At 41.5% G+C, this 22,503-nt stretch overlaps 1 protein-coding gene across 2 annotated transcripts; it reads right to left on the bottom strand.

Moving 5' to 3' along the window:
* Nucleotides 1–843: 843 nt before the first annotated feature.
* On the bottom strand, nucleotides 844–19,705 carry MCOLN2 (mucolipin 2). Of its 2 annotated transcripts, XM_009333801.1 has the most exons (13): nucleotides 19,553–19,705; nucleotides 16,248–16,421; nucleotides 12,576–12,720; nucleotides 11,910–11,997; nucleotides 11,662–11,758; nucleotides 11,103–11,202; nucleotides 10,393–10,508; nucleotides 8,869–9,018; nucleotides 7,376–7,477; nucleotides 7,141–7,263; nucleotides 4,296–4,502; nucleotides 2,771–2,886; nucleotides 844–1,417 (listed from the first exon to the last, which is right to left on the bottom strand). In XM_009333801.1, the coding sequence occupies exons 1-13, from the start codon at nucleotides 19,703–19,705 to the stop codon at nucleotides 1,381–1,383; spliced, it is 1,608 nt and encodes a 535-aa protein (XP_009332076.1). In that variant the 3' UTR covers nucleotides 844–1,380. The 2 variants fall into 2 exon arrangements, with proteins under 2 accessions (XP_009332076.1, XP_009332077.1); XM_009333802.1 differs by lacking the exon at nucleotides 8,869–9,018.
* Between the last annotated feature and the right edge of the window lie 2,798 nt (nucleotides 19,706–22,503).

Here is a 22,503-nt window from a genome sequence, read left to right as displayed (position 1 = left end):
CACCCACCTTATTCATACAAGGGCAGCATTTCAAATTGCCTTTGCAATTTGAAACACTAACAAGCCAGAACTTGCACAGGGTCCATCATTAATAGTTGAGGATGCATATCAAGACCACAGTCCTAGCCAACACACTCTGAAGTGAACATCATCTGCTACAGACAACTTGCTTTTAGGGAGCAGATAGCCCCATTCAAAGTGGAGGACCTAATATAATAGTCCACAGTCAGTACCACTGAAAGTCTTCAGAAGCACCTGTGCTATACTATACTGGAAGTGCTTTAAAGCTACCAGAAGTGCTCTGTTCTCATTGAAAAAAAATAAATTCTAAAGGTCAAAGGGAAAAAAACCCCTAGCACTTTAGGATGGTCAGCTGTAGAGACGCCTAGACAATCAACTGAACAAACCAACTGCCAGACTCAGTTGTTACATACTTTCTTCCACTTAAAATGTGCTTGAAACAGAAGTAATTTGGCAAGTCAACTCCCTGGCATTGTTTTTGCCTGAATTTGCTCTCCGGGTTATGGCAACACAACAGTGCAATACAAAAAAAAAAAAAAAAAGAAAAAAGCAGCAATAATCTTTTCATCATCCTTCACATGATGCTTGCTATGGAAGCTTCCAACCATGCAAAAGTAGTATTTACCTATAGCTAAAGTAGTAAGTTTAATTTGGACACGGTACACATCAAATATTGTGGATATAATAGAAAAGACTCAAAGCCAAAAAAACACCCAACAGACTGCTTTTGTTTTTAGCAAAGCTGGTAAAGAAAAGATTGTGATCTATAAATGGTGTGTGTTAAAATGATACACAAGAGAGAACAGCATTTAATTTGCACTTTTGTGCAGCTCTGGAGTTTTACATAAATTTATTTCAAGGAAATGAATTGCGCCAAGTAGAAATTACAGTCTCAATGCCAAATACATCACTTGAACCGAAAAACTCTTTCCTTCTCCTTGACTACTTTATTTAATTTTTTTAGCATGGAATTATTTTTAAAAAATTATTTTCACGTATTTCTTTTTCTTAACAACAACAGTAGTTGGTTCAGGGCCACTTTCCTTCCTCCTAGAGGTGATTAGCAAACAGAGCTCCCACAGAGACTGCTCAAGGATCAGCCTTCTTTAACATGACAGAACTTGGGGCAAGAATAGAGTCCTTCACAGCTCTCCTCCAGATGCAGCTTCTGGGCTCTCCTCCTGGTCAGCCAGCTGATGTCACATGAGCAGCTTTTCTTCCCCCAACACCTTAATTAGGTAAGATTAGTCTGTTCACAATGAGGCAGGTCCAGATAGTGGGTTTCAATTTGGAGAATTATTCTTCTCCATACAACTATGCTTTCTTTGCATATTAGTGGTGAATTTCAATGTGTAGTCATCAATTAATAAGTATCAAGTTGTCATCACTCTGTTGTCTGCAAAAGAAAAAAAAGTCACAATTTTTCATTCAGCAAGAAATGCAATAAGAAGCATTTACCCGTACAAAACCAAGCTGAGTTTTGATCCTTCTGTTCTGTGCTCTCCCATTTCAGCATACAGCTCCAACACCTGCACTGGGACAATCAAGCAGAAACTGCTATAGTAGCAAAAGCTCTAGATTTGCACTCCAGCTGCCAGGCTTGTGCCTTCAGTACTCTGCAGTGTATTACAGTAAAGCGTATTTATTATGCTCAAGCATAATCTTGAGCATAAGATCATGATTAAAATCTCTTATCCTGCACAATGACTTGGATGTGAAACCTGAAGCTGTACCTGGCTGGAGTTCTTATTCACTAATTGGCTTTCAAGTGTCTGCAGCAACTGCTGGGATACCTGCCCATCATCATCTCACATGCTCCTTTTTGGCTATGAGCTTCCCCTCTGCCAGAGTATATCAAAAGTATAAAGTTACATTTCACAAAAGCCTCAGTATGTAAGCAGACAAGTATCCTACTGCTAAAACAGGATTTGTTACGCCAGTTGGGATTGAACAAGCGTTCACATTCAGCTCTGTTCCTTCTCCCATAGCCTGGCTTCCTTGCACAGCGCTCACGACCATTCGGTGCACAAGCAGGAATTCTCCCAGACTGCCTAGGGACAGTGACAAGATCCCTCCACTCTCGATCAGGGATTCAGAAGCATGTTAGGTTTCCTCAGAAACAGAATTCAAAGAATAGATTTCCATACCAGCAAGCACCAGGTGAGATGTTCATCTCTCACCAACACCAGCTTAAAAAGGACCACTGCTAAGACCTCCAAAGGCTTGAGTTTGGTGGCAACCAGACATTTATAAGTGTGTTTCCAATATTCTGACAGATGGTATGGAACCAGTTTGCCTCACAGACACAGCATAGCTTTGGGATTAAGTGCTGGTCCCTGGCTGAATCACATTATCTTGCTTTCTCCTACTACTCCCAGCCTAGTAGAAAAGCTTTTTAGAAACAGAAGACTTGCAAAACCCTAAGAAGCAGAGACTTAGTTTGCTCTTGACTCCTTGGTAGTTCCATGTTATACTCTGCAGTCCTCCCATCAACTTCCACCAGTTTCTGCATGGTAGTTTTCGCATGAGCAAAACACTTAAAACATGCATTTAAGCTCAGAACTGCCACCCCTGCACCATCAGCAGACTAAGAATCTAACACCAAATAAAGCACAAAGAGGAACAACAGACTCCAAATATTCCACGGGCTGAATTCTGGATGCTCCAGCATTTGTGAAACAGCACTTTGCAGTGAGAAGCTAACTGGTGTACTTCGGAGAAACACACTCATTAAAAGCACCCTACTGACCTCCTACAGCAGCAGATGAATGGCACGGAAGTCCGTTCTTTTCTGTAGCCAACACTGCCGTGGTCTTTTAGAAATTCATGTAGATCTGTTACTGGAAACCCACTTTCTTGGTATTTCTGAAAGAGAAAGCACGTTATTTACAACGCATGAGAAGTTATGGGCACGACGTGTTCTAAAATTTCCTCTAGAGTGTGATAGCCAAAACTGGACTATTTGGTTCATTGGTTCAGTATTGATGTAGGGGAAAAAAAAAAAAACCACCACCAAACAAACCACCCCACCCCCCATACAATCCCATCCTAGAAACACCACATATGTAGTTAGTGGGACAAAGCAATCTATAACTAAGTAAAATCCATATTGTTCACAGATTCTCTTACATTTTGTTTGCTGTCCATAAGACCAAGCGAGTGATCTCAAGTCATACAGGCACCGATTCTCCCTGGTTCACATCAGCTGCTGTGCTCACTGTGAGCGCTCTGGGCTCATTCTCCCTAGGAAACCCACTGCTGGATTTGAAGGGCCCTAATGTGGATATTCAGCATCGCCATGCTGAAGAAATGTTCTGCAAAACACCAGTTCGGCACAGGGAAATGGCTCCCCATTGACCCACATGCAGCGCTCAGAGGAAAGAGTAACAGTAAAACACTGTTTCGCAGGTCAGACCACCCAATAAACGCGGAAGCACTGACAGTTAAGTTGTATTTTGAGATGCTTAGAAAGTGGAGCTCTTGCTCGGTCTGGAAGTTGTGGTTCATGTCAGACTAGCCTTATTCTGCTGGCCTGTTTATCTGACACTAAGACAAGAAAGGGACGAGAACTGAAGAGCATGATCCACATTGCCTTCCCACTGGTTACTGCAGCTACCAGGAGCACAAAGGAGAGACAGCACTAGAGGGCAAGAACGAAAGGTAATTACCAAAAACTTCATTTCGCTGTCAGCCAGTTTATCCCGGAAATGGATGGCACAATTTTAACTTACATGAGAAGCAGTGGGTCTTTCGGAAGACATTTCCTTTTAACCACTCATTTCCGAGCAGCACATTAAGCAAGCCTGGAAACCTAAATGAGTTCAGAGTTATCTTCTCGGCCCTTACCACACTCCTGCCAAGGGGATATTCGCTGAGATGCCAGCAAACCCTTCCTGACCTCAGCTTCTGGTGCCACGAGAAGAAACATTCACTCCAAACAACACTTATCCGGCTCTGCAACTATACTTAAAAATTGACTCTTTCCACTCATCCTTCCACTTAGGTTTCCATTAGCTATTACCTTTTTGAAGCCAGGTGAAGCAGCAAAAAATACAAAACAGGGACACACACTAAGGATGATTTTTCCAAACCAATTATTGCTTAGTCATTTGGATGACCACCCAGTCACATCCTCCCAATTTCACCACAGACTAAGCTAGAATATTTTAATAATCTCACCAGTCATCATAACTAATGCTAGACAGTATGGTGTTGAGTGAATAAGAATGAACACAAAACTGATTAGAAGTGTAATGGGGAAAAAAATGTTTTACCTTTATGGTGTCATAGGAGTCAGTAATGAGTGCAATAAAAAGGCTGAGGATCATGTATATAAACAGACTAATGAAGGAGTACAGATATAACCGACTGAACACCCACACCAGCGTGCTCTTCTGCTGGATTTGAGCAAATGTTGCAAACATATCATCTCCGTTGACCAAAGAAAACAGACACTCAGCCACCGTGTTCAGATCTTCAAACTAGAAAATAATGAGTACAAATTATTAATAGAATGTGAAGATCAATCATCCAGATTAAAGGGAAAGTGAAAGTGTTATAAAAACAAGAGTAATTTTGTGGGTTTTTTTGGGTTTTTTAGAGTTTTACTCATAGCAGAAGAAAAAAGCCAACCCAGTGAATCAAATGCTACCACACTTTCTTTCCTGGTACACTTTCTGGTACATTCAGACCAAAACACACGTCAGTAATAGAACCATGTAGAAATATAATCTTGACTAAGCGTTATACATTGACATCAGAAATAAGATTTATTATCAAGAAATAAACTTGTGATGCTCAACAGGCAAAACAGCCAGTAACTGACCACCACAGAAAGTTCAAGTTACTGAATTTTAAGCTATTTCAGACCTGCAAGAAAATTCCATTTTTTGCCAAAGCATGTAAACAAAGTGATTTCACAGAATCTATACAGTAAATCAGCGGCGGTATGCTGGGAACAGAATCCACATCCTCTGGTTACCCAGCTCTGCAGCATTACTGGAGTAGGGGTAATTAATCAATATTGTATTAAGAAGTTAGAGATAGCATACAGCCTTCAGAGCTCAAATGGTCTAAACTAGATTTGTCTTGTGATAACATCATGCATCTGTCATTTGGAAAACCCTGAGCTGTAGGTAAAAGCTATAGCTGTACTGTGAAGCAACTAAGCACACCCTTGGCAAAATCATGGTTTCATTTCAAGGACATCCTCTTAAATTCCTAACTCCGTTTCCCTGAGCTGGAACGTGCCCTGAGGCTAAATTCCATTCTGCGAACAGGTAAGCACACTCCCACCATCGCTCTGTCCCTCCAAATAACTGGATTTGTTAACTGTGCTTTATTGGACAATATGAATTAATGCACAACGTTTTAATGTAGCTATTAACAATGAAGTAACATGACTACATTCACTTGAATTGCAGTCCTATATTGAAAACAAGATGTCAAGAGGCGTATGTTTGTAAGGAAAACATTGTTGCATATGTTGGTCTGGTCTTACCTATAGCTTATTTTTTTGTTATTATTATTTTTATTTATTTTTAAAGCCATTATGAGACCCAGCAGCACATTTTCTGAGAAGAAGGGGTACGTGGCGTGGGTAATTCTTGAGTAACCCACAAGAGCTGATGCATGGGCACAGAGAGAAACCTGCTAAGTATTGCTCACCTATAAGCCCCTAGATTGACATAACACAAAATCCCTCTCTCTGGCTGTAGTAAAAGAAGGAAAAAAAACAAATGTACGTATGTCTATGTTTTTGAACTAAGGCCCTCAGAATTTTTGAGCACAAGGACCTCTTCTCCTGTGTACCTGCAGAGCAGGGAAGGCTCTTCCCATTCCTCACCAGGGACAGCTCACGCAGCCGGAGAGCCCCGCAGAGCCAGCCCCGGGCTCCGCCTGCTCCGCGCAGTGCCACGCTGCCTTCCAGCGGGGTACCGGGGAACTGTCAGCAGCAGGAAAAGCCCCCACAACCACAGTTGCTTTCCTTGACATCGGTCTGTGATATTTAGCAAGAGGTAACGTTTTCATAGATAAGCATGTTATTGACTACGCTTCCTTTTGCTCAGATAATTAGTGTACTCGCTGCAGGGAAGCTACGACAGTATTTATGCTGTGCCTGTTATAAACAGTTGAGCCTCTGGTATGACTGAGGATCCCACAGCATCCAGCGTCCCGTGGAGAAATGTATTGTCGTCAACTTGAAATATGTGCAGACTGAATACCTACATTTCTCAAAGGAGAGAATTACATTATGTTAGAGGAATCCAAGCTCTGGGGATGCAAGAAGCTGAAGCAAGTACTGCAGCATGTGTCTCTTACAATATATACTGTGTAACCAAGAATTGAGAATGAGAAGTCATACATTTGTTACTCATTAATGGACATCTAGAATTATCACAACAGGAACCTGCCTTTTTTCAAACTGCCACATAAAGCATCTGCTAAGAAAAAAAAAACAAACAAGCTTTGCAGGTTTTTTTTGCTTGTGTTTTAGAATATACAAAGCCTTGCTGTTGTACCCAGGTTTCAGACAAGAAGACATACCAGGCACACACTTCAATAGCAACCTCAAAAAAAAAACCCAACAAAAAAACCCAAACAACAAAACCCCACCACACACAGGAAGTAAAGTAAACAAGACAAGCATTCATCCACCCCTTTATGAGTCAAGATTTAGGAGCTGAAGTAACATGGCACAGGAGAAGATTTGGAAAAACAAGGTCAGAGTCAAGGAGATTCCCAGAAACGGTAACGGTGAACTACTGCCTCTAACCCAACTGAACTGGGATTGCCAGAAGAGGGCGAAAGAGATAATAGACCGATTTACCTCTAGTCCCCAGCCAGACATTGCCTGAATAAACCGTCCGCTCATCACAAACACAGCATTGTGTTTGAGATTACATTGAGTTCAAGCACACAGTGAAAGCAAGAATACGGTTATTTTGTTAAATGGAGCAGGCGGCAGGAGGTACATATGGATGGAGAAACACTCCCGTGTTCTTCATGTCACAGCTTTTAAACAAAAACATGAATTCAAGACCTATTTCTGCTGTTATAACTAGGAATTATACACACACAGATATTCACACGTTATTAGACCAGAAAAGGAGTACATACCTTTTCATGATAAGGTCCCAGGACAATCCAACCACAGAAAGTATAGCCAAGATAAATCATCCCAGCACAACAACAAAACCTTAGCACTTTGGGCAGTGACGCCTGCATAGTCAAAATGAGCACCTACACATCAGGGTGGAAGAAAGGAGAAGGGGGAAAAGCCACAAGTTAGAGAGACCTGACTAAGAGTGACAAATATATGCTTTAATTGGTGAATATTTGATTCCTGCCTTACATTGTAAGTTTGAAAATATCCCAGGTATCTGATGACTCCAACCCAGACAAGCAAAGTCGATGTTCCAAGTAAAATGCTGCAGACATCATAACTTGTGAGGTTCTGAGGGATCCAAACAGAGCAGGTGGTCAAGTTACAAAGCAGTAGGTATGTCAGCTTGACAGCTATTCAAGTTCCAGCAGTTCAAACAAAGAAAGCAGGGCAGTCCAATACTGAAAGGATGTTGCTACATCACAAAAATCAGACCAAAGTAAACTGCAGTTATTTAGTAAGATCACCCAAATGCGATCGTGCTGCAAATGAAAACACATTTAAGCTGATACTCTTGTAGTTTTGCACGAAGAACTAAAGCCTTTACTTTGGTTATGACACGGTTTTAATATTAGATTGAATATCTCCACATTTTTGTTTAAAAAAAGTTAATATATGCTATTGTTAGGCAAACAAGCTCTCATTCACTCTTTAGTAAAACATGAGCCATCATTTAAATGAAAAGCGAGCCTCAGGACTACAGCCCTTTCCACGCTACATGCATTTAGATCTCTGAACAGGTTGCCAGCTGTTTGGAGCCTGAACATCATTTTTACTGCCAGTGAAGTTTATAACCAATTCTACTTGCATTTTACTTTAGAAGGCTAGAACTGGTTGCAAGAAGCACGAGATACCCATCTAGCTCAAGATTTCCTACCCTTATCCCCCCCCACCTCGCCGTACAGCTGGAGGTTCTCAAGTGCTTTCTCTGAAGGCCACTCCGGGCATCTGCTCTTTGAGCCTTAATACACACGAAGCAGGAGCAGCACGTTACCTACCCAGTTCTTCCCAGAATACAAAGTTTTGTGAACACATGAATTGTTGACATACAGCTCTGTTGAAGAAAAAAGAAAAAAAACCCACACCAAACAAAAAAACAAACAGACAAAAAAACCCCAAACCCTGAAGAGCTGCCAGCTGGACAAAACATGTCGATTTCAGCAAGCCCAGACTGGGAGGTCAAGGACTAGCAGGTGACACTGCCTGTGCCTGTAGTTTGGACAGGCCAGGAAAGCAAGCTGTAACAGCCATAAGCTGTGTTTCCAGTCCCACAAGCCATCAAGACCCCTGTTTTATCCAAGGGGATGACTCTTGGTTTCCCTGTACAATATGTACTACCACTTCTTACAGAAATAACACAACCCAAGTTGTTCGGGTTTTGTCTGTTTTTTTTGTTAGGAACTGTCTACCCGCAGGTCCTATGCCAGGGATTAGGGGACTTAGCACTGTGGAAATAAGATGTTTAAATAGCTTACATGGTCTTACTGAAAGACTTTGGGGAAAAAGGGACTGAAGGCAGTTATCAGTCAAACTAACACCAGGAAGTGAAGAAATAAGAACTAGCAAAAGTAAACAAGATGACTAGTGACTATGATAGCTCACTTTCATTTGTCCCCAAGTTAAAAGACATTACACGTGGTTGTAACAAAACTAGTAGTTTACCTGAAGTATTCAACTCTCACCTTGGCTTTTATTTCCATTTTTAGGATTGACCCAATGATTGTCATCACATCACTGATAATTACCAGGACATACCATCCATTTATGAACTCCAGGCGATCAGCGTGACAGACATGACGCTTATATTTCTCAAAGAAGTAGTTCACAAATCTCTATTGACAAGCATTTAGATGTTTAGTTACAGGTCACCTTAAGATGAAAAATATGTGCAGATGCCCCAGTAGTATAGCAATGCCCCCTTTTCCTATAGTATTTGCTGGAATAATAGCTTAAAACTCATTCTCAATAGCAACAGAAATAAAAGGGGGGGGGGGGGGAGTTGCAGGGAATCAAGATTGGTTTAGGCCAGTGGAAACCAACTTTCCACAGAACAGCTGACTTCATAACCGATCCCAACTAGCCTAACCATGGCTTGTTATCCCCTTTTTAGCCCCCTTCACAAAAGTTTCTATCCACTTCCAACAGAGCAAGGCCACCCAACTTAAGGAGTGAAAAGAATTAATAACTCAAATACAACTATAAGGCAAGAGCTCTTATTTCCAGTACAGCCGACAATATCACTTCCCACACCCAACACTGCCTATCTGCTTTCACTTGCTCTTTTTGCTCATGAATAAATGCTGATGTCCCTATTCCTGACAGCAGTTTGACAATGCCTTTGCTGAATTGTGTCTTCACCCTTGTCTTGTTTACAAGCTACAAAAAGGATATATTGAACAAGAGAAACAAGTATCTGTGCTTTCATATCCTACCTATTCTGAACTCCTTTTCCAACCCCCATAAGCCACATGCTTGTAAAGTTTCTATCAATTAATGGTTATAATTGTGTTTCTGCATCAGTTTTTGGACCAGAAGAGCTGAATCTGCTGACATGAAGCTCTACAAGCAGCTTGAGATGAAGTCAGACAAGGCTAGTCTCAGTCTGCAAAGGAGGGTGAGCAGGGAGGAAGGTGACAGCAGATGGTGATCAGGGATTATGGAGGGAGAAGAAGGAAAGGACTGAAAAAGGGTGGTTCCAGCCCCAGAAAGACCAAAAAACTCCAGCCAGAGTTGGACTATATGCTGTGCTTTACATTTTCTCCAGTTAGAGCTGGCTTTGAGGGATGTTCATTAAAGCATTAATTTATGACAAGACCTCTATGGGAATTCTACTCTGAAGCTAGGTAAGGAAGAATTCATGTTTTGAAGGTGCAGGATGTGTTGGCTGTAAGCAGCACAAAGACTCAGAAGGTTTTTTGCATAAAGTCCTGGACAAAAAAAAAAAAAAGTCTCCTTCTTTCACCCTTGAGAGATACAACAAAATACTTCGTATTACAGCACTACACAAACAGAAGTGAAAACCCATTCAGCTAGCAACTGTTCATCACAGACATCTACACATCCTTTCTAGAGACAGAGATACAGTAAGGGAGCAACATCCTGCAACAGATATACTACCCAGTATTTCAAAACATATCCCTGGACAAGACTAGCAGCAAACAAGACAAAGACAACGTAAGCATTGAGATTATGAGCGCTGTACTTACTTTTTGTAGTCTCAAGGCAAGAACAATGGATCGTGTGCAGAGGATGAGAGAAGCAAAGCAACTTAAAATGACAAATCCATCAAAGGCTAGAATATACTGAGTGTTTTTCTGGAGAACTGTAAAGAGTCAAAGAAAGGAAGTAAAGTTAGTCTTTTCACATTTCTCTGAGCACAAATTGTTACAAAATGTCACATTTTGCATTTAAACACTCTCACCCCATAAATACATGGGTTATAAGAAATGTTCTTTCTGCAACTACGGAGATTGGGCCACAAGAGCGAAAAGCATGTTCACGTTCTTCAAACTAAAATAAAAAAATGGGTATTTTAATACAAGTGTCCCCTTTTTGCATTAAGTTCATCTGTCCATCTGTACTCCAACAGTGTTACAACTACATGGGGTAAAAGAAATGCAGACTTTGACCAGTACCGACATCACTAAATTAAAACCAAACACAAAAAACCTCCCACCTCATTTCTTATTCCATGACCTGCAATCAGAAACTTGTTTGACTTTCTGTACTGTATTCTTTTCATCTACAGGTTTATAAGCCAACACGTGAACCCAAATCAGGTTTTTTCCTTGGCTTACTCATATCAATTGATGAACAGGATGGGGAATGTCTTGCTAGAGAGACTGTTGTAGAGCAGGGGAAATGGCGGGAGATGTGTAACACTGCTATCATGCAAACACACATGCACCATACTTACCAGAGCCAAATACGTGCCAGTCTTTACATTCTTGAATATCAGTGTCACTATCAAAATAGATTTTGATTTTTCCACTGTGGGCTCTATTATTGAAAGTTATCTGGAAACACAAAGAGTATATCAGAAACAAGACTAACAAAATTTCATTCCATAAAAAAAACTCCGTAAGTGCTTTGACATAAAATCCATTAGTATTTGTTGGTCAGGTAAGCTTTAAGAAAGCTGTCATTGTCAGTGTTGGTGTTGACATAATTTGAGAACATGTCACATATAGCATAAAAAGCAGTATTCCAAGAAGCCAAACTTCCAGTTTAACCTTTAGAAGAATAACAATTACTTATCTCCTTCTCAGGTTATGAAGTTACCAGCTGGAACATGATACAAAATCATATTGTCCCATGGCAACACCATTTCAGAAACCTTTGGGAAGGAGGGGTAAGGGCCAGGACATGCTCAACGGCTTTTCCCTTGCAGTCTAAATATAAGGATGATGACTACCCCTTAGCTTAAGCTCCTGTTATATATAGTATTAGAAGTGCCATACCCCATATTCACTTACGGTATTTTGAAATGCATAGCAGTCAGGCAATTCACGGGCATGGATTGTCTGTAGAGCAATGCCTTTCAGCTTGAAGGAGATTTCAACCTGTATAAGCCTGAATGTTTTAAAAAGTGTATAAATATATATATATAAATACACAGAAGAATACACACATACACAAAGCAAGGAAACTGCACAACTCAGAAACCACCATATTCATATGAAAGGACAAGTTAAAAATAAAATAATCCCCACCACCGCTTTACCTGTAAAATTCAAGGTTGAAAAAAGAGGAGTTCAGTTTCAGTTCAGCCTTCTTACCAGCTAGCTCCTGTGGCTTAAAAAAGATACATTCTGGGAGGAGAAGAGGAAAAGCTGTAATCTTAAAAACTTCACATAGAAAGCAGCACAAAACTGAGATAATCAGGTAGAATGGCAAGTCCTAACCAGGCAAAATTAATTTTGAGCAAACCTATCCATAGAGAGCCCCAGCTAGTGGGATCAGAAGCAGGTTCACATAGTAAATCTTCAGATTTACAGCAAGGACTCAGCTCTGACAGGTGGTAAGGACACCCACCCACTGAAGGTACAGACAGAATCCAGAATTCTGTATTTGAACTTTCTGTGGAGGGGGAACAAAAAAAAAAAACACCCAAAAAAACCCACGCACACACAAACCCTGACCAAAAAAAACCAACCCCAAAACCAAAAAACCCACAGCCCGCTAATGACAGCAGTTGAAAAGAGCTTCCTACAGTCTACACAGTTGCCATTTCTAGGCAGGTACTAAAAATCAAGAGGGAAATAGGCAAAAGGCATGTTCATGTTCCTGTGATTGCCCCACAAAAAGCTATTGGTTTTAAACTTTACTGATTTAGCATTAGAATATAAGTACTCCACAGCAAGACATTTTTAGTACAACAATACTGTACCTGTTTCAGTAGAAACATCTATGTTCAGCGTATCACTGGAAGGAAGCATCGTGCCTTTCTTGTACTGTTGTTTACAGATTTTTAAACCTGATCCTTCATGTTCATAACCAAGCGTCCCCAGGGATATGTTCTTTAATTCCTTGTACTAGTTTAAAAACAAAACAGAAGCAGAAGTTAGAGACAGTCATCTTTTTTGCATTAGATAGTAACTTGCAATCTCAAAGTTATGTGTATCAATACAGCTTTTTACAATTAAAAAAAAAAATTTACTTTCACATAGTCTGTAAATTGAGAGTGGATATCTCATGGGAAGCTAAGAGGGCTGCTGGCCACTAATTAGTAGTGATTGGCATCCTGGTGACACAGTGACTGGCAGCCCCGTACCTACTGGGCTGCCTGCAAATGATTACCCATGTGCCAGACAGCAAGCCAGCAGACAGCTTTTAATCAGATGCCTGGCAGTAACTTCAATGCAGTATTGCTACTAACCACACACACTCCAGGGATATCTTATGTATTTATCTCACGAAGGTGCTAGTTTTCACACCGCTTGAAACTTGATTGCTTTACGTACAATCCCAAGTCACAGTTCTTATCAAATACACCCCAAGAGTAAAACCAAAGCTGCTCCCTGTGTGACTACAGAAGAGGGAAGCCACGCGTTCGCTATATAACTGGCAACCAAGGAACATACACAGAGCTTGAGCAGCCTCCAAAAGTAATTTAACCTGCCTGTTTTACACAAGCACAGAAGCAACTGAAAACATGCCTGTGAGGAAGGCACTTAACTTTTTCACTTACTCTAAATACAGCACAAATCACCTTCTTCATATGTTAAGATATGCTTGAAAACAAGGACTAGAAGTGGAAGCGGATAAAGTTATGCCAAGCCAAGCATTGTGCACGCATGGATCTGCCCTGAGCACCACCGAAGAACTCCATTCAAGGCCAGTCCTCTCCTGACTTGCCTTCCACATGTCCTTGATCCTCTGATCCTCGGGGTCACACCTCCCAGTCCTGCACAAGCGAGGCAAACCCCTGGGGCACAGCCCTCTCTGTGGTTCTTGACTCCTCGGCAGCTGAGGAGATCAATGACTAACCGTGAACACAGCTGCCTGCCAGCTCAGCTCAGCACCAGCTAACATTGTCCAAGAGAAGCCAGATAGACCCCTGGCCCTTTGAGGAAGAAGGCATAAACATCTAGTAATTCATTAGTTTTTATCATCACCTCACCTAGTGAAAGAGCTCGGGGCAGTGTATAGCACTGGGCCGCTCTGAAGGAAGCATTTACCCCCCAGGAGGCCTGAAGTAAATAAACGTGGGAAGTCAGACAAGGCTTCCCATTCCTTAAAAAAATTGTTCAGTTGGCTTTGATACAGATTAGGCCCTCTTCCCCTTAAACACGGATTTTGTTATTATGCATCATTCAGCGTCATCGTATTTCCTCCTTCCTATGGGCATTATGGCCACTAGCCCACCGTGTGGGGTACAAAGTCCCAGTGGTCATTAACAACCACATGCTCCGCGTCCAAAAGAACTGCAAAAGGAACCACCACATTCCCACCCAAAGCTCTGCCTCGCAGTGCTGCTTCAACTCCTCACAGCTGAGCTTGCAACAGGTTTAGACAGCCTGGGAAAAAAGCACGGCCTCCGGGCCCTGTCAGAACCTTATCTTAAAGTAAACTAAGGAAGTCAAGTCTGACTAAGGCAGGTCAAGTGAGTGGAAACAGTAGTTAGTCACAACTCCACACCCCTCTGAGGACATCTCCAGATCACTGCATCTAACAGCTGTCGCTCTGTCCACATGTGCTTTCAGGCTCTGCCCTCCTGACAGCGTAAAACGTGGCTCTGGGTTACTCACGCCACTTTCAAACAACACTACGAAACAGTAAAAGCAAAATTCCCATTTCCACATTTCTAAGCAGCCTCAGACAGAGCAGCCAGCAGAACATCCTGGTCCTCCAGACTCTGCCATGGGCAAGGTACAAGCATCACAACTCCGCACAGCTTCTCTGTAATAGAAGCTTCCAAATTGGACCCAGGAGAGGAGTAAGGAAAAGCTGTGTGCTCTTCCAAGTGGAAAGTATGTTCTTTTTTTTTCCCCCCCCCAGAGTGTGAAAATGTCGCAGTGGCACATTATACAAAGTCTAGAATCTCATTTTTACAACCCCAGTTTTGCTGTGCGCTATTATAGTCTTCTGTAGTATCATATCCTTCTGCTTGCCCCACCCCTGCAACCCCCATTTCAAAATAAAAACACCAAAACCTATGGCTTCTAGCTGCCCATCTCAAAATGAGACAGCATTGCTTTTAGCTTAGGAGCCAGCTGGCTTGTCTCTTCCTAGAAGGCATCTTTAAAAAACAAAACAAAAAAGCAACACTTGTCATAAAAAAGTGTGCCTCCAGGTGAACATTAAGTCTTACATGTAGAAAAAAAAGCCTCAGGAACACCACACAACACTAAAGAACCCACATTACACAAGTTTAAATCTCCTTAAAGGATATGTCTACATTTATACAACATAGACATTTTATGAAGTGACCTTTTTCTGATGCCTGTATCACACATTGGCTCATTCTTGAGGATATAAAGCTACTATTTCTCTACTGTCTTCTATCTGGACTTCACCTCAGCCTTAGTGCCTACAAAAGAAGGAAAGTGAGACAAAGCAAGCAAGGAAGGAAAAAAAAGCACAGTTTATAGCAGAAATAGTGGCAAAATTGAGAGTTCAAAGGAAGACTGAGAAAACCACTTCAACACCCATTTAACATACCAGGAGTGAAAATCTTGGCCTTGTCCAGCACAGCAGAGACAGCACGTTTGATCTGTTGATGGCTCTACCGTAGCTTAGAGGAGGTGGCCGAGGAGCAGCAAGCCCCCACACAAGTGCATGTCTAAGAAGGAGGTATAGCCTTCGCACCACTGCGACTGCTGGGCATAATGGACGGTGGCAAAACTGCTTCAGACCAAGCATCAGAGCTGATGTCCCAAAGTCGGGGAAAATGAAAGGGGGTTTAAAGCCACCTTCCGTTCATCCCACGTGAACCATTTCTGGGCTTATCGTCATCCCCAAACACAAGAGACGTTTCATTTTCTACACACACACACACCCTCTTTCATCTCATGAATTCTAAATGGACTAATATTAAATACAAAAATATTTACTGAATTTTCATCCTAGGTTTATTCACTTTCCTCCCATGATTGTAAAGGGACTGTTCTTTAAAATACCATCCCTAACCAGGGCGAGTGCCCCTACATTCCTGAAAGTACCATATTCCCCATTTTGAGGCCTCTGGCACTCACTACAAAGCTGCAATTCAGCGTAGCTGTAAGCACAAATTTTTTGAATACCATGCATAGGTATATTCAGACCCATAGCTCTTCAAAGTAAGGCCTAAACAAAGGTTCCAGTTCATGCAAGATGACTGATTTTCAAACTTTCTGGATTTCAGTACTACACACTAACCGAGTAGAATTTTGGTTTAGATTTGTCTCCAAGAGACAAAAACGCAGACATCTACACACAAAATTCAGTATACCCCACCTATGCTGATTCGCTGAAATATCAAAACTGAAATTCAAGAATGGCGACAGAAAACCAGAACCTTAGCAGAAGTTTATAGCTATAGCTTCGGCTTTAACACTGTTCATTATAAACACACACTTACCTGATTAATAACATAAAAAATGCTATCATAAGCATGCTGTTGTGTATATATACTGCAGCTGTAGTCATCTTCGTCAACTCCAGAATAGCCTTTCAGGAATAGGTGTTTAAAAGCAATAGTGTTTTCCTCTTTGAATGAGACCACCAACTGGTTACTCAAACCAAAAAAAATAAGCTGACAAAAGAAAAAAAAAAATTTGGATTTTGAACACTGGTCAAGCAGCAACATTTTGGAAACAGCTTTGAATTATACTAAATACAAAATAGAAAGGCACCTGTTGCTGTAACCCTGCTACAATAGGAGCAAAGAATCTGTTAACTAATGCCATAAGACTACTAAGTCAAGGTTACCACACGCAGGGTAAGAGAAACAGAAATCAAAGTCTCCCCCTGATTCTAAAACTTACAGTGCAGCAACTAAACAGACAGCTAGATCACTGCCACCTTTCACACATCCTGGACCAAAAACTCTAACTGGAATTTGCCAAAACTCTTGTTGAGGATGCAAATGGCAGAAGAACTAACCTACAAGTGCAGCCTGCTACCCCAGAAATGCCCTGCTTTGCTATGGGACAAATTCCTGCACCTTCTTCCTACCTCTGGCATGGCACGGGATTAGGGCAAACCTATGCAAGACTCCACAGCAACAAGAAGCATCACGTGCCTGACCCAGGTGCTGGTTAAGGAGGCTATAATAAGAAGCAGCAGCAGACAGCAGAGTTACTACTCAGGATTTGTATTGCCCTACCATATGGATGCTCCCATTCCCACCACCACCAAGGAAAGCATATAAATGGAGCCTAGAAGCTGAAAAATCAAGTGACGAGAGTTTCTTCACAGGCATAGTAGCAGGAGGATATCCCAGGCCCCAAAGAGCTAACTCTTCATCCTAGGTTCAAACTGCTTACTAACAGCAAATGTGAAACTGTCTCATTACTGCATGGAGTTTCCAAGCCCTACAAGAAACTGGCAGAAGTAGGGAAGAAGTAAGAGTGAGAAACTGCAGGCAAAAGAACTTAGAAATCCCCCAAAGCAAACAGGCAGGCTCCACTGACATCCAAATTCCCTCATTCAAAACAATGGAAACTGGAAAGCACACCTATTTTTTTCCCCTCTTCACTGGAATACGTCATCTTTTGTTCTAGACAGTAATTGCTTAGATCTGGGCCAGGCTAAATGAATATATGCAGCCAGACTATTTAGTGCAAGGCTGTTTGGTTGTACAGCAGAGTCACAGCCAGGACAGAGAAATGGGGGTGTCAGCTCTGCCGGGTATACACAGTCTTCAGATTAAGAACCGAATCTTCATACTTTTAGCCAAGTTCTAAATCAACTATTTATATCTTCAGTTGACTGCAAAAAAAAAAAAAATCACCGAGTGCTACAAATAAATCTGCAGCACTCTAGCTAGTATCTCTAAAAAATCAGGGATCTTCCAGCTGCAATACAGAGAAATAAAACACACTCAGCAGGGTTTCCTCAGGGGACTCCCTAGGGGATTTCAGCACAGCACTGGAGTAAAAATTACTCCCCATACTGGGACAGAAGCCACTTCTGCTTTCAGTCAGGCACAGACACCCCAGCTGCTGCACCACACTGAAGAAGCCACAAGTGTCATGACTAACAGGCTGACATCAGGCAGAAGCAGCTAGCAGGAGGCTTAACTTATTCCTAGGTTGTCCTTCAAGGGTCTTGCCCTCACTCTGAAATACAGAGATGCTTGTTGAACCTGTTTATTTACTGTTAACTCGCATTTGAGACCTCCCTGCAGAGCAGCAACACATTTTCCTTCAGAAACTCTATTTTCCTTTTCTGGCTGACTACCCGCCTGCCATCGGAGCAAGACCCAGGGCTGACAAGAAAAATCTTAAGCAGCAACCCAGAAAATCCTGTGGCCTTTGAAAGCCAAGCAGCAGAGCACCCCTTCTGCTCACAAAGGATAGTGGGAGAGTAGGACAGCAGACAGAAAGATTACACGTTCGGTGACTCCCCCAAGAATTTAAGTCAGTAGGTTAGGATAGATTGAAAGGACTGAACCTTTTCAGAGCCACGTGAAGTTATATTTTGTCTCATCACTCACACACAAAGGTTATTGCCCTGTATTCGGAGAGAGTGCAATAACCCGCATCTGAGGTGCAGCTGCCAGTAAAGCAAGATGGGGCAAACCTGTCCTCTTAGCTTACCGACGCTGTGCTCGCACCGCCCGCCCCTCTTCCCCCCCACCACACACCTTAATACGCCCCCTGTTCTCAGCAGCTCCAACACTACGGGTAGCAATTGTGCCAGCACTAGTGTAAATAACCTACTTCACTCAGCCTTGCCTAGACAGATCGACCACTGCATCCCGCTCCCGCCTGCAGACAGAGCTCCGTCAGGACTCTGGCACAGCACAGCAGTGGCCAGACCCCTGTGCCAGCGGGGCCAGGGAGCCTGCCGCGTCTTTCCAGCGGGCAAACGAACAGCGAGAGCGGTCAATAAGATACAGGGACACGTAAGCCGGGGTTACGCGTCATTCTAGCGGGCAAGGCAAACACAAACCTGGAATCCTGCAACTCAGCATGTTTTTAGGAGTTGTATATTTAGCTGTACTTGCAGAGTGTCAGATGTCAGTCCTGCATCGCAAAGGTCCAGAAAAATCATTTCTGCTTATACATGCGTCCCATTTTGCTTCCCTTGACCTCCAGTCACCATTTCTTAGTGGACTGTAAATTAACCAGCTACACTGTGATACCAGTGGAGTTTAAAAACCTCCCCTTTCTTTGCCTCTACCTATCCAGGTACCCGACTGTTTGAAATGCATCATTTGATGCCAGAAGCGAGGGGCACGTCCGATTCCTGTAGCCCAGCCATCCCCATCATCACCAGAGTCTGTAGCATTTTCACATTGAACACGTACATTTCAAGTTACTGACTAGACTTCAAGAAATATCACTTTTGAAACGGTCCAGTGAAACTATAATCTACGAACACAACAGGAAGCAGAACACAGAGCAGCACCGTGACAGCAAGCCTGAAGACTTCCAAGCATTGGATTTAGTTGGAAGAGTAACTTGCTTTAAAGTGTTATCTTAAAAACAGCAAAACACCTGGCCAAATACTGCCCCAAAATCTTCAGGAGGCTTTTGTAACTTAGTTTATTTTTACCCCTCGACATACCTTTCATACTACTTTTTCTTTCTGGACTGAAGCAGCAAGTTCAAGTCAGTAACAAACATCCAGGGATGGCAAAGGCCCAGAACCACAGACCTGCTTCTCCTGCGCATCATTGCTACGCTTTCCAAGAGTAAAAGGCAGAGGAAGGATTACCTGTGTAGTAACCATAAGTATCTTCAAAATCTGCAAAGCCAGTTTCCATGGTATTTGACGTCTTGCTCTGTATTTTTCACAGGGGTTCATGAAGTAAAACTTCAAATCCTCTTTCAGAGCCGTCTCGTTTAGATCTAAATCTGACTGAGCCATCGTATTTCTGCCATAAATAAATACGTTAATTAGAAACCAACAGAATGCTTTGGCAGACAATTTCCACATATCGCAATTTCACCTCAGATCTCCACATGACATAAAAGGTCTGTAACAGTTTTCCGTTTGTTTGTTTTACAGCAAAATGCAAGAAATATTTTTCCCTATGATCACATCATTCAATCACATTAGATCATCAAAACACAACATTTACACAGCTATTTCTCAGGAAATAGGCATTAAATAAGAGGATCTGTAATAGTAATAGCAAGTCTACATTTATCTCTTTCTTAAAACTAAATATTTGAAATAAAGAGAGGCCACTGTTAACACATTTCTCTGAATAACCCACATTCTACCACCAGAAAAAGGTGTCTTAAAGACCAAACAACCAGAGCAGGCTTCACAGCACGCTTCTGTTATGAACATGCAGTTTTAAATGCCTATGAGTTTAGCCTTTATTTATTTAAATATCTGGGCATGTAAAAAAATCAGAGGAACAAGCACAAAGGACTGCTGTTGTAGGTGTCTTAAATCACTCTAAGTTTCTCCCTCTCCACTGAGCGGGACATTGAAAACTTTCCCCTTCTCCTAATCTTTTTAACCCTGTTTTCCAGTACCGTAACTGGCAGAACTTTCCTACTTCACACAAAGATCAGAACCAAACTTACAATTTTTTTTCCTCCTTCCATGTGTTAAGGTAGAGCAATCATATCTGAAACTGGCTACATACGCCGATTATCAGTCCCATTTACCGTGCAGAAAATTACTCCCCATGTTCTGAATTTTATAAAGGATAACACTTTCTCTCAAGGTCAAAACCGAAAGCATCATTGCCGAGTTTTCAGATGCATTCTTACTTCTTTTGTCCTCACCTGTCTGAAGCGTATAGGTATTTAAGCCCAAACTGCAGACCACAAAGCACATTTGACTTGCTAGAACCAGCTATCTTGTAAGAAGAGAAATGAGAGTTAAAAAACCACAGTAAAGTCAACACCGTGGTGCTTCCTCACAAGAGGAAGTGAAAAAAAGCACACCAAACCCAAAAAATAATTTTTAACATTAGAAGCTCAAAGGTTATCTTTATTACACAGCCTTAAATCAATCATTCATGAAGATGATGGGAGGTAGGCTGATTTCGGTTTTGAGACAGGAAAAACACAGGAAGGTTTGTAAGAAAAAGAAAACCGTGGAGTACATCCATATCTAAATTTATAATAAAAACACACTGGACTAGTCTTAATAATGTTTAAGATATAAAAACTTTGAAAAATTTAAATACATCTGACAGAAAAGCATATGGTAATTATAGCTGTGAGTGTTGTCTAAGGAAACAGGTACATACACACTTCAATCCTGCACTGACACCCAAAGACATCGCTGCTCCTGTAGCGGCTTCTCTTGAACGGGCAGCAGCGTTTGTGTGGGTACACAGTGAAGACCAAACCCAGAATAAGAGTCATAGGAGTAGGTGGGAAAGAAAGAGGAAACAGAGCAGGTTTAAGCTGGATCTGGTCAAGACTTAAAGCATGAAAGTATGACATAAGAACCACTCCAAGACTTCAGCAAAATCCTCCCATAAGCTTCCAGTAAAAGCATATCTGAAGTGACAGATCTTAAAAAAAAAATCAAACAGCAAACCTTATAAGAAACACTATTTCCTCTGATATTCAAATACATACCGTGGAAGACATGGGGTTTTTTTCCAAAGTTGTCTTTCAAGCCCCTACAGCTATTCTAAAAACTTGACGTTGACTAATAACGATACTTTCAGTTCTACACAACCCTCACTTAACTCCACTGGCTAGGGACTATTTTCACTGATGCCTTTAGCTTCCTTTATTAATTAGGTGTAGAAATTGTGAGCAGGAAGTTCAGCCAAGGAAAGCAATGTACCTTCTCAGCTTAAGAGGAAGAGATGAGATTCAAGCCTATATCACTGTTGGGCTTTGTCTTCCAATAAAGAACAGGCATTCCCTGGTGTAATATTCACAAAATAATTCATGTGGCAATAAGTGAAATACAGTAATTGTTTTCTAATCCATTTGTTTCTAGAGTAGATTCAAAATAACATCCAAGTAAACTGCATTAAATCTGCAGAACTAGAACCTTCAACCGAAGCAACAAAAGTTAAAAAGCTCTGAGTGATTAGTAGTGACTTACCGCATTTAAAACAAACCATCGAGTTCTACCAAATGTTTATTAGCCTAATAATCTAAAAATAATCCAAGCAAGGCACCTAGCTCAAGAAGGAGTAACAGAACAATTCAATTCAGACACAGTAGTGTCATTAACACCGCTCAGTAAGTTTCCACGGCATGTTTTGTAAAGCACCGATACAAGCAAGTTTTGTGAATGAAGACTAACTCTACTACGCGTGTTTAAATGCATATCTAAGTGTCATTAAGTGTTGCGCGTCACGAATATAGTTGTTACTAATTCAATTCTAAAAGCTGCATTAGGATAGCCACCACTGCAATGCTGTACCGGTAGGACAACCTGTTGTTTGGATAATGTTTTGTAGTGAGGCACTTCAAAGCGCAGTGTTCTAGTCACGAAAGAGGTTTCAACGGTAATGGCTACCATTTACAGCTACCTACTTATAAAATAAGCATTTAATACGTAGCTCTTCACCTAGCAGAAAACGCACCATTGAATCAAGCAGCTAATAAGCTACAGGGCACAGATTCACTTAAAAAAAAAAAAAAAAGTAATTCACTACAGGAGCAACACTAACACTGTCCATCAGAGACCCACATCAGGAACATTTATCTACTTGAGCTCTACATCTTGAAGAG

The sequence above is a fragment of the Pygoscelis adeliae genome, unplaced genomic scaffold (assembly GCF_000699105.1).
Source record: "Pygoscelis adeliae isolate BGI_AS28 unplaced genomic scaffold, ASM69910v1 Scaffold10, whole genome shotgun sequence".
NCBI classification, from domain to species: domain Eukaryota; kingdom Metazoa; phylum Chordata; class Aves; order Sphenisciformes; family Spheniscidae; genus Pygoscelis; species Pygoscelis adeliae.
Note: the sequence above shows the minus strand (reverse complement) of the source record. Positions and strands in the feature narration are given on the sequence as shown.